This window comes from Chlorocebus sabaeus, chromosome 21, assembly GCF_047675955.1.
Source record: "Chlorocebus sabaeus isolate Y175 chromosome 21, mChlSab1.0.hap1, whole genome shotgun sequence".
Classification (NCBI taxonomy): Eukaryota; Metazoa; Chordata; class Mammalia; order Primates; family Cercopithecidae; genus Chlorocebus; species Chlorocebus sabaeus.
This window is the reverse complement of record NC_132924.1, coordinates 47,394,095-47,410,238: the sequence shown is the minus strand read 5'-3', so window position 1 is coordinate 47,410,238 and position 16,144 is coordinate 47,394,095. Positions and strand designations below refer to the sequence as shown.

General features: G+C 33.4%; 1 protein-coding gene across 10 annotated transcripts in view; it reads right to left on the bottom strand.

Moving 5' to 3' along the window:
- Nucleotides 1-16,144, bottom strand: part of DGKB (diacylglycerol kinase beta) — an 833,256-nt gene that overhangs the window by 190,425 nt on the left and 626,687 nt on the right. For all 10 annotated transcript variants that reach the window (XM_073009083.1, XM_073009084.1, XM_007981994.3 and 7 more), the window contains one exon: nt 1,596-1,686. In XM_073009083.1, the coding sequence (XP_072865184.1) occupies nt 1,596-1,686 (91 nt within the window). The remainder of the gene's footprint in view (nt 1-1,595; nt 1,687-16,144) is intronic.

Genomic DNA, 16,144 nt, shown 5'->3' with positions numbered 1-16,144 from the left:
AAAGGGAGGTGCAGGAGGATTCAGGATCTCCACGTACATTCAACCAAAGCCATACTTCTAATTTTTCTAAAACTTTTCAGCTTCTGCTGCAAATTGTATTTGAGCATAATTTTTGAGGTTAAGAAATACTTAAAATCTAGTATATAAAGCAGTTTTTTAAAAAAACAATGATTCTCAGAGTAAAGGGGGAATGTATATATTTTATTGAATATGTATACACATAAATATTTATATGTATATAAAAATACATATGACACATAACTATATATACTAAATATTTAACTATGTAGTTATATGTCATATATAATATATAACTAAATATGTAACTGTAGTACATATATAGTTACATAGATATACATGTATATAGTTATATATGTGTTATATATATCATTTTTGTATACAGTTATATGTGTACATATATCATACATATACACAGATATATCATCCTAAATAGTAATAACAGAAAGTCCATGTTGAACCCAAATCCTTCACCTCTGTTATTATGTTCCTTTCAAAGGTTATGATCTGATCCCATTATGAAGGGTTTGTTCCCATTCAGTGACCATCAATTCTAATACTTAATTATGTTTACCAATCATGATGAGATAAAAGTGCTAAAAGGTTACACTGAGAGTAGTAGTAGTATTAATAACAGCAAATTGGAAAGTTAGGATAATGAAGGACCTAGTCAGGCCATTATGTGGTCCATAACTACTTCTGTTTACCAAACTTATTACCTGAATATAAGCAACTAATGATTTAAGTATCAGTAGCAAATTTTTGCATTTATTTTTAAAATGAAAAGCGTTGAAGCCAATGTTTCTTAATTTATATCAACTAGTCATTAAGTGTTCATGTTTCATAATTCTATTCTTCTGGTTTTGTCTTTATCATTTATCAAAATACAACTTTTCTTTTTTCTTTGACCCCTGAAAATCTCTCAATATAACGCAGTCATTTTCTTTTATAATATTTCTCCAAAATTGTGAGTCCTACAGTGTCTTTTTTTTTTATAGACCTATTTGCTCCAAGTCTTTTAAAAATGTGTCTTTTCTTGCTATCTTTGCTCTCTTTCTTGGCATTTCCACTTTCTATAAATGTAATGGGGAAATGGCAACCTTGGGAACTGAGAAAACCTAGTTAATGAATGGGAATGGAATGGAAAAGTATACTTTTTAACCTTTATTCATAAAAGTAAGTACAATTTTAGCAAACTGTGTTTTAAAGGTTATACGATATTGAGACCCGAAAATAATATTTTTTATGTATTCTGCAACTTTTTTCTTTTCAGCTGCTTTTATCTTATACCTTTCTAGCTGCACTATGCCCAGTAACAACTGCATCGATTTCCAAAGTTGTGTTCCACTTCTCATTCTTTTATACTATCATAAAACAACCCATATCTACACTTAACTTTAATATGTCAGATAGTGCTATATTCCAAATGAGTGAATGAAATGACAATTTAAAATCTTGAGTAAGTCTCTGTGGATTGCTAATATATATTTCATTCCATGGGCTCCAATGCAAACATACTAACAACCAAGCTCAAGCCATTTCATTGTATTACAAAAGAGAATTCATTTTTTTCTTACTTCTATTTCTACAGATTCATGTAGCTTCTTGCAGGTGGCTGAGAAAGTTTCAGATGTGCCAAACTCAAAATACCAAAATTTATTCTTCATTCTGAAAAAGAAAAGGAAGAAGCACCTTAGACAACTATCAACAACAGAGGGATCTTTTAAAAAATGGTGTAACTCTGTTTTGTGTTATAATAGAAACGGTCTGAGGACATGTGACATCTAAAATGTAATAGATGGTCATATAATTTTCAAAGCTTTAATGTTGATGCCAAACTGTATGATGGCCTTGAGGGGATTATAAGAATGTGTTGATCTAGCAGACTCAAGTGCACCTTTAATTTTTTATTGGTTCATCACATTTTAAAAAATGGTTTTAATGCTCATGATTCTTAGCTTGTTCTTAGGCAACAAGTGAAGAGTGTGCAATAGTGGGAAATTATGATACAGCATAAAGTATTTTTAGTTTTTTCAAGAACTAATATAGAATAAAAAAACTAAGAATATAATAATATTATATCAATAAAAGTTGCAAAGAAAATATAATTAAAATAATTTCAGTATTTAATCTTAAAGTAAAAGACTCAAAATTTATTTTCTTCTATGACTTGATGATATTTTTGGCTTTTTATACGAGGTAATTAAATTTGTTATCACTGAATGTAATTTTACAAAGGTCAAATAGATTTTTATATTATCTAGGATTGGATTTGAAACTTTGTTCTTGTGAAAAAATGCAATATTTGATTATACATAATTCTAATAGTGATCATGCCCTCAATTAGAAGACAATACATGTAAGTGACAGATATTTTCACACATAGAAATGAAACAAAGAAGTTTTTGTTATGGTATTCGAGTATGTCTCTCATATCAAATTGAAGTATTCTGTTTGACTTATAAATATTGATATCTGCTTCTTACATTAGAATGTAAAACATTTTGACAATTAAAAAGACATTTGGCAAGGGCCTTACTACTTAATTCAAGCCTATTATTGGTTTGGAAAATGACATTAAACCTAATAGAGTGCTTATTATTATGCTATGTTAAACCCAATAGAGTGCTTATTATTATGCTATGTTAAACCCAATAGAGTGCTTCTTATTATGCAGAGTTCTCTGATTTAAAATTATAAAATACAAAGTAATGTTAAATTATCTATCTAAACATAGTCAATAATGTTTAGGCTTTCACAAGGTTTTATTTGCTTACAAAATTCACAATCCCTTCATGAATCAGTCATATTCAGGCCAGTAATCTGAAGATCAGTATAAGTTTCATAGTATTCTAGCACCATGAATCTTTAATCTTTTCCAGAGAATATTTGACTAGTTTATGGCCTGATTTCATATATGTGAGCAGATGTAAATAGATTATAGTTAGTGAGATCGGTAGGAGGTAAACATTTAATGACAAGATCTATGGGCCTGTATCTACATATGAGTCTATATTAAATTAATGTAAATGTCTATTTTATAGAATCAATATTCTTTTGTAAATTTATACGCTAAAGTCATGTAAAATTAAAATATTTTGCTATTGAGATTTATCATTCTGATGAAAAACATATCATTCTGTAGATGGCGAGAAAAAGATTGGTTTAAACAAAGAGGTCTGAAGACATTCTTAATGAATACGTTATGACTGTTGGAATAGTCTTTCTATATTCAGCAACTTCCTAATAACATTTTTGTGTTATTCTTTTCTCCGGATCTTCCAGGATTCATTCATTCATTCAACAAAAGTTTAATGAGAACATTCACTGTGTTAAGCACTAAAGATACAAATATAAATGCAGTTACCTTTGTCCCCAAGGAGCTCAGAATGTTATAAATTTATGGGCATATCAGTTTGTTAAGGGAGGCAGGAAGGTACTGGAGGGAGTATGCCTGGACATGTGAGGCTCACTGGGATCTTGGTTATTATGTCCTTTATTTGCCAGGACTGAGTCTCTTCCCTATACTGTCTCAAAACCACAATTAGATATCACCTCTTTTTTTGTTAGGATGGCTATTTTCAAAAACACCTCAGATAACAAGTACTGGCAAGGGTGTGGAGAAAAGGGAACATTTGTATACTGTTAGTGAGAATATAAATTTCTATAGCCATTATGGAAAACAGCACTATGTTTCCTAAAATAATTAAAAAATAGAACAACCATATGATCCAGCAATCTCTCTTCTGTATATATACCCCAAAGAAATGAAATCAGTACCTCAAAGAGGTGTCTGCACTCCTATGTTCATTGAAGCATTATTCACAATCACCAAGATAAATGAACAACCTAAGAGTCTGTCAATGGATATATGTACACACACGCGTGCGCGCGCGCACACACACCCCTCAGAATATTATTCAGCCTTAAAAAAGAAGGAGATCTTGCCATTTGTTGCAACATAGATGAACTTCTTGGACCTTATGCTAAGTGAAGGAAACCAGAACATAAAGACAAATCTTGCATGATCTCACTTATATGCAGAATCAAAAAAAGTCAAATACATAGAAGCAAAGAGTACAACTGTGGTTATCAGGGGTCAAGGATGGAGGGAAATAAGGAAATGTTGGTCAAAGGATACAAACTTACAGTTATAAGATGAGTAAGTTTTGGAGACCTAATGTACAGTATGATGGCTATAATTAATGTATGGTAGCAAGGGGGAAAATAATGTATTATATATTTGAAATTAACTAGAAAAGTAGATTTTACATATTCTCACCACAAAAAGTTACTTCATGAAGTGATGGATATGTAATTAGCTTCATTGTGATAATTATTTCACAATATATGAAAACATAATGTACATCTTGAATATATACAATTTTTATTTGTAAATTATACCTTAATAAAGCTGGAGAATAATAAGTAGACGTTATTTTGAGATAATTTTAAATTCAGGTGCAATTGTAAAAAGTAACACAGAGGAGTCCAATGTGCCCATTACAGTTTCCCCCAATGAAAATATCTTGCAAACTAGTACAACAGGACAACCACAGTGCTGACATTGACACAGTCAAGATGCAGAACATTCCCATCACCACAAGGTTCCCTTAGGTTCTCTCATGTTGCCCTTTTATAACCACATCCACTTCCACTTGCCCCCACTCCCTCCTTTACTCTGATGACCACTAATCTGTCATCCAGTTCTATATATATATTTTTTTATTTCAAGAATGGATATAAGTGGACTTATATAATAAGCAAATTTTGGCATTTGAATTTCTCACTTAGATTCATCCAAGTTGTTTCATGTATCAACAGTTTCTTTTATCACTGAGTAGTAGTATACGATATGAATGCATCATAGCAAAGGACTAGTATTTAGAATATATAGAGAACTCTGATGACTTGACAGTAAAAACAACCCAAACAATTTAATTAGAAAGAAAGAAAAGACATAAACAGACATTTCACCAAAATAGATATACAGATGGAAAAAAAAAAAAAAACGTGTAAAGATGCTCAGCAACATTAACTTTTAAAGAAATACAAGTTAAAACCACAATGAAATATCACCCCACACTTATGAGAATGACTAAAATAAAAAAATAGTAAAAAAAATCTTGAATATATGTAATTTTCAGGTGATTTGTACCTCAATAAAGCTGAACATAAAAACATTGGTCTATTATAAAATATAATAAATATAATTTATAAATGAAATATGAGCCAACTATTGTAGGAGGAACACACTTCAATGATTCAACTAATTTTATCTCAAGAGTCCTGCAAGCTTTAGAATAAAAGGTAGCATGTGAATGAATAAGTAGTAGAAGGCAAGCAGAGAAGGAAGAATAGACAAGTTCTGTGCACATTTGGGAGTGCTGTATGATTTTAAGAGTAGGCTGAATACAGACTAACAAGTGTGGTAGGGTCTGTTTCAGAACACATAAGTCAAGTTAATGGTTTTAGACTTGATCTTATGGATTAAGAAGAAGCTGACAGAAGTTTATTAGCAGAGGGGTGACATGGTGAACTTTGTTTTATGGGCAAACAAATATGGCAAAAACACAAAAATGGGCTGGAGGGTTGAAATGCTGGTCTCATTAAGAGAACTGTAGTTATTGGAATAATTCATATAAAATATAATTGAAGGCCTAACCAAATGGCAACAGAAATGGAAAAGGGTTCAATTCAAGAGCTATAAATGAGGTAGAATCAATAGGAACTGGTGATATTTGATTATACTGATATATGCCATACGTAGATTATCTCTGAATGCATAGATGAGAATACCAGAGTCTTAATTCAGCATACAAAGAGATAATGGGTTTATATTTTGGCAGGTTCTGTGATTTAATGTACACTGTATTGTAGTTTGAAAATTTATATATATACACACACACACACACACACACACACAAGGCTTTGGCTTGTATAGAAATGATTATTCCCTGTATTTACATTATGTCCATCAAAGTTCTTCACAGCTTAATTAGGATTATGTGTGTTTCTATCAGTTATCCAAGATATACTCACGTTAGCAAACATAGCACAAGAAACAGAAATTCTGAGAATTTACATTCAGCCCTTATTCACCATATTAGTTAGCATTACTGCTCATGTGCCAAAGCTACTTTAAATTCTCCATTATTACAACCATTTTATGTTTCACTTAGATAAATATATGGAGGTAATAAAATGCACATGGTATCAGATTCCACATGACAAATTAAAGGCTGTTAAATTTTATTTTTTTTTCAACCAAACTGGTTTTAGGTTGTAGAAATGCAAAAAAGCACATTGAAGCATTTATGCTGTCTGCTTTTATGGCTCACATTAGAAAATGAGCCAAATAATTCAAGCTCAATTTTGTCAGTGAAAACATAGCTTTGGGCTTTAAGAATATGGTGACTGGACATTTAACCTACTGTGAAATGGTGACAGCAAAGTCAAGTTTATCGTATTCCTGGACAGATTTTGTGACTCCAAAGATAGTAACAAAGGTCCTATAAACCTCACAAAAAGTTATTCATGTAATTATTATTTGAATTGACATAGTAAACCCTATGCCAATGGATGTAATTGCAAATCTACAAGTTTCCATTTAATGCTTAAAGTGCTTGGCTACCAGATAGTAAGGTAAAGATGAAGAAATTTGCTTCCATTTACCTGGCATTTTCATACTAACTGTAATTTTGCTTCTTTTACATGTCCTGAGTAATGTGAACTATCAGAGACTTTGTTCAAGCAAAATCCTTGTTGCTATGAAATTTAGTTAATATTCAGTTCTTCAAGTTTTTAACTTTCAAAAGGGTAATTTAATTTCCAGCAATATATTTTCCTTGGAGTTTTCCTTCCTGCCTTACATGTCTTTTATTTTGGCTTTCATTGGCTTAGTAACGTTAATGCAGCAAACATAAAACAAAACAAACAAACGAAACTAAAGTACCAGTGCATTTTCCGAAAAGAATACAAAGTTACCTAATCAGACATGAAACTCATTTCTAACAAAGATGTAACATACAGAGGGCTATGAAATTATCTCATTTGTCTTACTGTAGAAGGCTCAAAAGTCATAAGCAAACAAAAAAGTTTTAACTTAGTGAAATTACTCTGAGAAGTCATATTTTTATCTTACAAGTGCATTTGTTTTATTATTTTTCATGTATTTAGTGGGGATTTAGGTGGCACAGGAAGATAATTTATTATGTATAAAACAGAAAGACTTCTACTAGACACTGAACTCATTTTCAAGCATCCTTAACTAAGTGATTTGACTTATATTGTGTAGATAACATGCTCAACAGAGGAGAAAATAAATCTCTTTTGATATTTGCTTTTCAAATAAAAACAATAATATTCTAAGTAGTTTAGTTAAAATGAAATTAAATATTTAATTACTAAGGATGTTTCAGAAATACCATCTTTTTAATTCGTTGTTTTTACTTTTGTTCTGCTATTAAAATATTTTAAGTTCATTTCAAATCTGGTTTTAAAATAATTTTCTCATGGAGAACATAGTTTTTAACTATGTTATGCAATAACTTTATATTAGTACTAAAACTCAGTCTCATAATTCTATGCCATACCCTTGAAGGATAGCAGGAATTTGGACTTGCTTAACTATGGTGGTTAATGGGAAATGTTGACTTACAGTAATACTGCAGAGTAAGTATTTCAAGTGGTTCGTTTACGTCATAGAATCAATTCGGTTTTATTCACTTTTTCATTGCCAAGAAACATTACACTAAACATGGGTTATAGGGTTACTCATTTATTCCTAAATGTAGTGAGGTATCACTTTAAAAAATACACCACAAGTCAAATGGAAGGGCCCCGGTGGGACCTGATTCACCAGTGAATGAGCAGTTTCTGAAAGCTGCAGTTCAGGGAGGGAAAAGCACTCCCAGAGTAGCTGCAGCAGGGAGAATGTTGGCAGGGCACAGGGGGCCTGGTGGGCAAAGGAGCCCTAGGTCAGTGCAGAAGGAAAGGGAGGATACATTTGTAGTTTGTTTTTCATCACTTCTTGAAGTCCCCTGGGAAATTAAATGTCATCTGTATGAACTATGGCCATAGGTATTTGTTAAGAACTAAGTCCTGGCCCAGTTGAATAAAATCAGCAATGTAATTTTTTTTATTGGCAACTATAAATTACCAATAAAGAGTTATGAAAAAGGTTGCTCAAAGTATGTAATAGTGGCATGAATGGGAACTTTTACTCAAATTTGTAAAAATTATAGTATCAAATTTAAGTATATAAAAAGTTATGTACTTGCTCGTAGAAACTTGAAACTACAATTTTATGGCAATTACTATTCATATGACACATTAGTGGTGGAAGTGACCCTAAATTCTATATATGTTATAGAAAGAACTCCATTTTATTTAAACCCCTAAACACAGGCTTTTTTGTTCATAGAAATGTGTACTGTTTTTGGAGTAAGAGAATAATGTTGACAATATTATTTTATAAGGAGGAAACACAGCTATAATCACTGCAGTGGAGACATTTAATATTCATACCGAAGAAAGCAAACACTTTTCATATTTCCAGACAACAGGTAGAGATATAAATTTATTCAAATGACATATAAAAATGCTTGTATCTAATACTCATTCATAAGATGTGCTTGTTAAGTCCCAGGGAGACAATGAAAGAAGCTATAGAAACTTCAGAGAGAATCATATGATACTCCATCTTAGTTTGTAAAAGAAAAGATGGATATTCTAAAACTATAATTTTTAACCTGAATTACTTTTACAGGAGTAAAGAAACTTTTTTTATATGTAAGTGTATGAGAAGGATGCACCCAAAGATCAAATATTTTAGTTTTTAATTATTTCAACAATTCCCTATGGAAAAAGCATGGTTATTTAAGTGTTTTGATGTATAAGAATTTTCTATCATAATACTAATTATTTCTTACCTAAATGTTCTCTTGTTCTCTATTTGTATTGTACATTAGAACTAATTAATAGAATGAAAATGGAAAAAGTATATAAGCAGTAGTGATCCCACATTGCAGAGTCATACCAAAAAGGTACACAAAGTCCCTAAGAGCAGTGATAAATTCATAATGATATGAAATGTAAAATGAAACCTATAAAATGTTTAAACAACCAATCGTGTTGAGAATTGAATATATTTCAATAATAATTAAATCTTTACTATTAGTGGCTCATGCCTGTAATCCCAGCACTTTGGGAGGCGGAGGTAGGCGGATCACGAGGTCAGGAGTTTGAGACCAGCCTGACCAACATGGTGAAACCCAGTCTCTACTAAAAATACAAAAATTAGCCCGGCATGGTGGCGTGTGCCTGTAATCCCGGCTACTTGGGAGGCTGAGGCAGGAGAATCATCTGAACCCAGGAGGCGGAGGTTGCAGTGAGCTGAGGTCGCGACATTGCATTCTAGCCTGGGCAACAAGAGTGAAACTCTGTCTCAAAAACAAACAAACAAAAATAAATGTTTCATAATAATAAAAGTGTTCCTAAGAAATTTGTTAGAAAGATTTAATGAAATGTATGATAGTAATAATTGTTGCTGTTACAGATCATAGCACTGTCTCAAATGAGCTTAGAAGTGATGCTTCCAATATTTCATGGAAAGTAGCAAAATCTAGCTCAAGACACCCTAGCTTTTTTTCCCCAAATGTATCTCATTACATACGATAATGAATGCAGCATCACTTGAACCTTTTTTTCCTTAGTCATAAGGAAAATGTTATAGGCCAGAAAGCTCATCATTAGAAGACACCTTTGTTCATATTTCTGTTTAAGTGTCTTTATTTCCCTCTTCTGAAATAAGGCAACTAAAGAAGACAATGTAACCTAGAGCTGACTAATGGAAGCTGAGGGAAATATACAGTGGGCATCTAGGAAAGATTTTTTCTCTGATCAAGACACATACAAAGTAAAAGCTTTGCCTCTCTTTTCCTGTTTTTGCATGTTGTGAAGGAAAAATAACTGAAGATGAAGCAGCCATCTTGCCTCCATGAAGGAAAAGACAAGGTAAACCCAGAGATGATCCAGATGATGGACAGAGCTGAACTGGCTCATCAGTAACCGTGAAATAGTCTCTGAATTTCTACTCATGAGAGATTTATAAATAGACTCATTATTTATTCTGCATATTCTGCCACTTGCAGCCAAAGGACACTCAAAACATAACCCATTATGTTTTATAAGAGAATTTTCACATATATTATTGAGATACTAGAAAACATAAAGTGATATATTTTTCATACAATATTATTTTTCTAAATATGAAACTTGGTAGTGGCTGAAATAAAGGAGGTAAAGTAGAGAATTTCTGTTGAGCATAATTCCTTGTTTATATCTTGTGCCAAGATACGCAAATATCACTGAATATACTTTCCTCATCTGACTTGCTGTCCCCCTAAATTTTCTAAGAGTCATTTTCACACTTATATGAGTGAAATAATTTTAAAAAAAAAATAAATAAAATGCTGCTTTTTTGGAAGACTCCCAATTTGCATCTGATATTTTATCATTGTCAGTGAAGTCTGTATAGACTAGTGAGTGGTGAGTAAGTTGACACTTTTCATGTTCCCCCATCCTACATCCAATAACTTCACAAATAGAGTCACCTTGTGGTATTTGAATTAATAAAATATACTTTGATGTCTGAGATTATCTGCAAAAATATTTAAGATATGGTATTTCTCTATAATATAAATAGGAACATGTACAGCCTAGTGAAAACTGATAGCAAAATGTAATAAGGTATGTGTTCTTGTATACACAAAAAGCTGTATTTTATTTAATTGAATAATAATCATAAATAAAAAGTTTCCAACAAACAAAAATTGTTTTCAATAAGTCTTAAAAAATAAGAGGGCACTACAAATGCCTCTTATTTTTTAATGTAATATGTAATGTAATATGTAATGCACTATATATTAGCACATTTCCACTCCTGACTTTGGATATCAGGGGAGGTTAGCATAACCCTCTTTCTAGTAGAATATAAATTCATTTATTCAACAATCTGAGCATTTACTATAGGTCCAGTACTGTGATAAGAATTGGAATTATGTTTATACAAGAAAAAATCTCTGCAGAACACTTACTTTGTATTAGAAAAAATACATTAAATTATTTACTATAAATTGAGATCAAGTACTATAAAGGAGATACACAAGATGGTATGTGTGTATACAATAAAAGCAAGTTGAGAGCTCTCCTAAAAAGGAAATTGGCTAGGCCTTCCAAAGGTCCTTTTGCTGAAATTCTATAGTAACCAAGAAATCTGGAAGTTAATTTGGCTTTCTATGGATTTTGATATCATTAATGGGTTGTTTTAAATTATGGAATTGTGTATCTGAATCCCTGGAAAGGAATTATCACCAGCTCCCCTATATATTAAGTGGTATATAAATTTTATAGTAGATAAAGTTGAGCAAGTGAATAAGAGCCTGACCATTTCTGGGTGTCATGATTCAACTATGTATCTGCATTTACCAAGATGAGAGTGAGACTCTGGACTATGGATGATCACACAATCAAGACAGTGCCTACTGGAAAACCCAAATAACCTTCCTAGGCAGCAGAAACAACTAGCTGGATTATACTAGCTGACTATGTTGAGCTAGACAACAAATAGTGGAAGAATTGCTTGTTTCCCCATCCCCTTTCTGCTATTCACCAGTTGACTTTCTTGGCTCTCTCCCTCTCTCTCTCTCCCTCTCTCCCTCCCTGTCTCTCTCCACCACCCCTCATCCTATTTAGTGGTCTTTATTGAATGCATTAAGTCAATCAATTGTTTAAGCACAGGTATGAGACTGTAAGAATATAAAGTTCATTTCTTTATCCTTGTCAGATTGCCCTGGCTAGAACTTCCAACACTGTGTTGAATAGGAGTGGTGAGAGAGGGCATCCCTGTCTTGTGCCAGTTTTCAAAAGGAATGTTTCCAGTTTTTGCCTATTCAGTATGATATTGGCTGTGGGTTTGTCATAAACAGCTCCTATTATTTTGAAATACGTTCCATCAATACCTAGTTTATTGAGAGTTTTTAGCATGAAGGCTCTTGAATTTTGTCAAAGGCCTTTTCTGCATCTATGGAGATAATCGTGGTTTTTGTTGTTGGTTCTGTTTATGTGATGGATTATGTTTATTGATTTGTGTATGCTGAACCAGCCTTGCATCCCAGGGATAAAGCCAACTTGATAGTGGTGGATAAGCTTTTTGATGTGCTGCTCGATTTGATTTGGCAGCATTTTATTGAGGATTTTCGCATTGATGTTCATCAGGGATATTGGTCTAAAATTCTCTTTTTTTGTTGTGTTTCTGCCAGACTTTGGTATCAGGATGATGCTGACCTCATAAAATGAGTTAGGGAGGATTCCTTCTTTCTCTATTAATTGGAATAGTTTCAGAAGGAATGATACCAGCTCCTCTTTGTACCTCTGATAGAATTTGGCTGTGAATCCATCTCGTCCTGGATTTTTTTTTTGGTTGGTAGGCTATTAGTTATTGCCTCAATTTCAGAGCCTGTTATTGGTCTATTCAGAGATTCCACTTCTTCCTGGTTTAGTCTTGGGAGAGTGTGTGTGTCCAGGAATTTATCCATTTCTTCTAGATTTTCTAGTTTATTTGCATAGAGGTGTTTATAGTATTATCTGATGGTAGTTTGTATTTCTCTGGGATCAGTGGTGATATCCCCTTTATCATTTTTTATTGCGTCTATTTGAATCTTCTCTGTTTTCTTCTTTATTAGTCTTTCTAGCAGTCTATCAATTTTGTTGATCTTTTCAAAAAACCAGCTCCTGGATTCATTGATTTTTTGAGGGTTTTTTTATGTCTCTTATCTCCTTCAGTTCTGCTCTAATCTAAGTTATTTTTTGCCTTCTGTTAGCTTTTTAATTTGTTTGCTCTTGCTTCTCTAGTTCTTTTAATTTTGTGATGTTAGGGTGTCAATTTTAGATCTTTCCTGCTTTCTCTTGTGGACATTTAGTGCTATAAATTTCCCTTTACACACTGCTTTAAATGTGTCTCAGAGATTGTGGTACGTTGTATCTTTGTTCCATTGGTTTCAAAGAACATCTTTATTTCTGCCTTCATTTTATTATTTACCTAGTAGTCATTCAGGAGCAGGTTGTTCAGTTTCCATGTAGTTGTGTGGTTTTGAGTGAGTTTCTTAATCCTGAGTTCTAATTTGATTTCACTGTGGTCTGAGAGACAGTTTGTTGTGATTTCTGTTCTTTTACATTTGCTGAGGAGTGCTTTACTTCCAACTATGTGGTCAATTTTGGAACAAGTGTGATGTGGTGCTGAGAAGAATGTATAGTCTGTTGATTTGGGGTGGAGAGTTTTGTAGATCTCTATTTGGTCTGCTTGGTGCAGAGCTGAGTTCAGTTCCTGGATATCCTTGTTAACCTTCTGTCTCGTTGATCTGTCTAATATTGACAGTGGGTTGTTAAAGTCTCCCATTATTATTGTGTGGGAGTCTAAGTCCCTTTGTAGGTCTCTAAGGACTTGCTTTATGAATCTGGGTGCTCCTGTATTGGTTGCATATATATTTAGGATAGTTAGCTCTTCTTGTTGAATTGATCCCTTTACCATTATGTAATGGCCTTCTTTGTCTCTTTTGATCTTTGTTGGTTTAAAGTCTTTTTTATCGGTGACTAGAATTGCAACTCCTCCTTTTTTGTTTGTTTGTTTATTTCCATTTCTTGGTAGATCTTCCTCCATCCCTGTATTTTGAGCCTATGTGTGTCTTTGCACGTGAGATGGGTCTCCTGAATATAGCACACCAATAGGTTTTGACTCTTTATGCAATTTGCCAGTCTGTGTCTTTTAATTGGGGTATTTAGCCCATTTACATTTAAGGTTAATATTATTATGTGTGAATTTGATCCTGTGATTGTGATGTTAGCTGGTTATTTTGCCTATTAGTTGATACAGTTTCTTTATCGCATCTATGGTCTTTACAATTTGGCATGTTTTTGCAGTGACTGGTACTGGTTGTTCCTTTCCACGTTTAGTGCTTCCTTCAGAAGTTCTTGTAAGGCAGACTTCGTGGTGACAAAATCTCTCAGCATTTGCTTGTCTGTAAAGGATTTTATTTATCCTTCACTTATGAAGCTTAGTTTGGCTGGATATGAAATTATGGTTGAAAATTCTTTTTCTTTAAGAATGTTGAATATTGGCCTCTACTCTCTTCTGGCTTGTAGAGTTTCTGCTGAGAGATCCACTGTTAGTCTGATGGGCTTCCCTTTGTGGGTTACCCGACCTTTCTCTCTGGCTGCCCTTAACGTTTTTTTCTTCATTTTAACCTTGGTGAATCTGACAGTTATATGTCTTGAGGTTGCTCTTCTCAAGGAGTATCTTTGTGGTGTTCTCTGTATTTCCTGAATTTGAATGTTGGCCTGCCTTACTAGGTTGGGGAAGTTCTCCTGGATAATATCCTGAAGAGTGTTTTCCAACTTGGTTTCATTCTCCCCATGACTTTCAGATACACTAGTCAAATGTAGCTTTGGTCTTTTCACATAATCCCATATTTCTTACAGGCTTTGTTCATTTCTTTTTACTCTTTTTTCTTTAAACTTCTTGATTTACTTCACTAATTTGTTCTTCAATCACTGATACCCTTTCTTCCACTTGATTGATTCGGCTCTTGAAGCTTATGCATGCCTCACGTAGTTCTCATGCCATGGTTTTCAGCTCCATCAGGTCATTTAAAATCTTCTCTACACTGTTTTTTATAGTTAGCCATATTCAATAAGGAAAAGAGAAAGTCAAATTCTCCCTGTTTGCAGATGACATGATTGTATATTTAAGAAACTCCATCATCTCAGCCTAAAATCTCCTTAAGCTGATAAGCAACTTCAGCAAAGTCTCAGAATACAAAATCAATGTGCAAAATTCACAAGTACATCAATAGCAGACAGCAGAGCCGAATCATGAGTGAATTCCAATTCACAATTGCTACAAAGAGAATAAAATACCTAGGAATCCAACTTACAAGGGATGTGAAGGACCTCTTCAAGGAGAACTACAAACCACTGTTCAACGAAATACAAATGGAAGAACATTCCATGCTCATGGTTAGGAAGAATCGTGAAAATGGCCATACTGCCCAAGGTAATTTATAGATTCAAGGCCATCCCCATTAAGCTACCAATGACTTTCTTCACAGAATTGGAAAAAATACTTTAAAGTTCATATGGGGCCAAAAAAGAGCCTGCATTGCCAAGACAATCCTAAGCAAAAAGAACAAAGCTGGAGGCATCACACTACCTGACTTCAAACTATACTACAAGGCTACAGTAACCAAAACAGCATGGTATTGGTACCAATACATATATATACACACACATATATATATGTGTGTGTACATATATGTGTGTGTGTGTATATATGTGTGTACATATACATCAATGGAACAGAACAGAGGCCTCAGAAGTAATGCAACACATCTACAACCATCTGATCTTTGACAAACCTGATAAAAACAAGAAATGGGGGAAGTATTCCTTATTTAATATATGGTGCTGGGAAAGCTGGCTAGCCATATGTAGAAAGCTGAAACTGGATCCCTTCCTTACACCTTATACAAAAATTAATTCAAGATGGATTAAAGACTTAAATGTTAGACCTAAAACCATAAAAACCCTAGAAGAAAACCTAGGCAATACCATTCTGGACATAGGCATGGGCAAAGACTTCATTACTAAAACACCAAAAGCAATGGTAACAAAAGCCAAAATTGACAAATGGGGTCTGATTAAACTAAACAGCCTCTGCACAGCAAAAGAAACTACCATCAGTGTGAATAGGCAACCTACAGAATGGGAGATAATTTTTGCAATCTACCCATCTGACAAAGGGCTAATATCCAGAATCTACAAAGAACTTAAACAAATTTACAAGAAAAAAACAAACAACCCCATCAAAAAGTGGGCAAAGGATATGAGGAGACACTTCTCAAAGAAGACATTTATACAGCCAACAGACACATTAAAAAATGCTCATCATCACTGGTCATCAGAGAAATGCAAATCAAAACCACAATGAGATACCATCTCACACCCGTTAGAATGGCGATCATTAAAAAGTCAGGAAACAACAGATGCTGGAAAGGATGTGGATAAATAG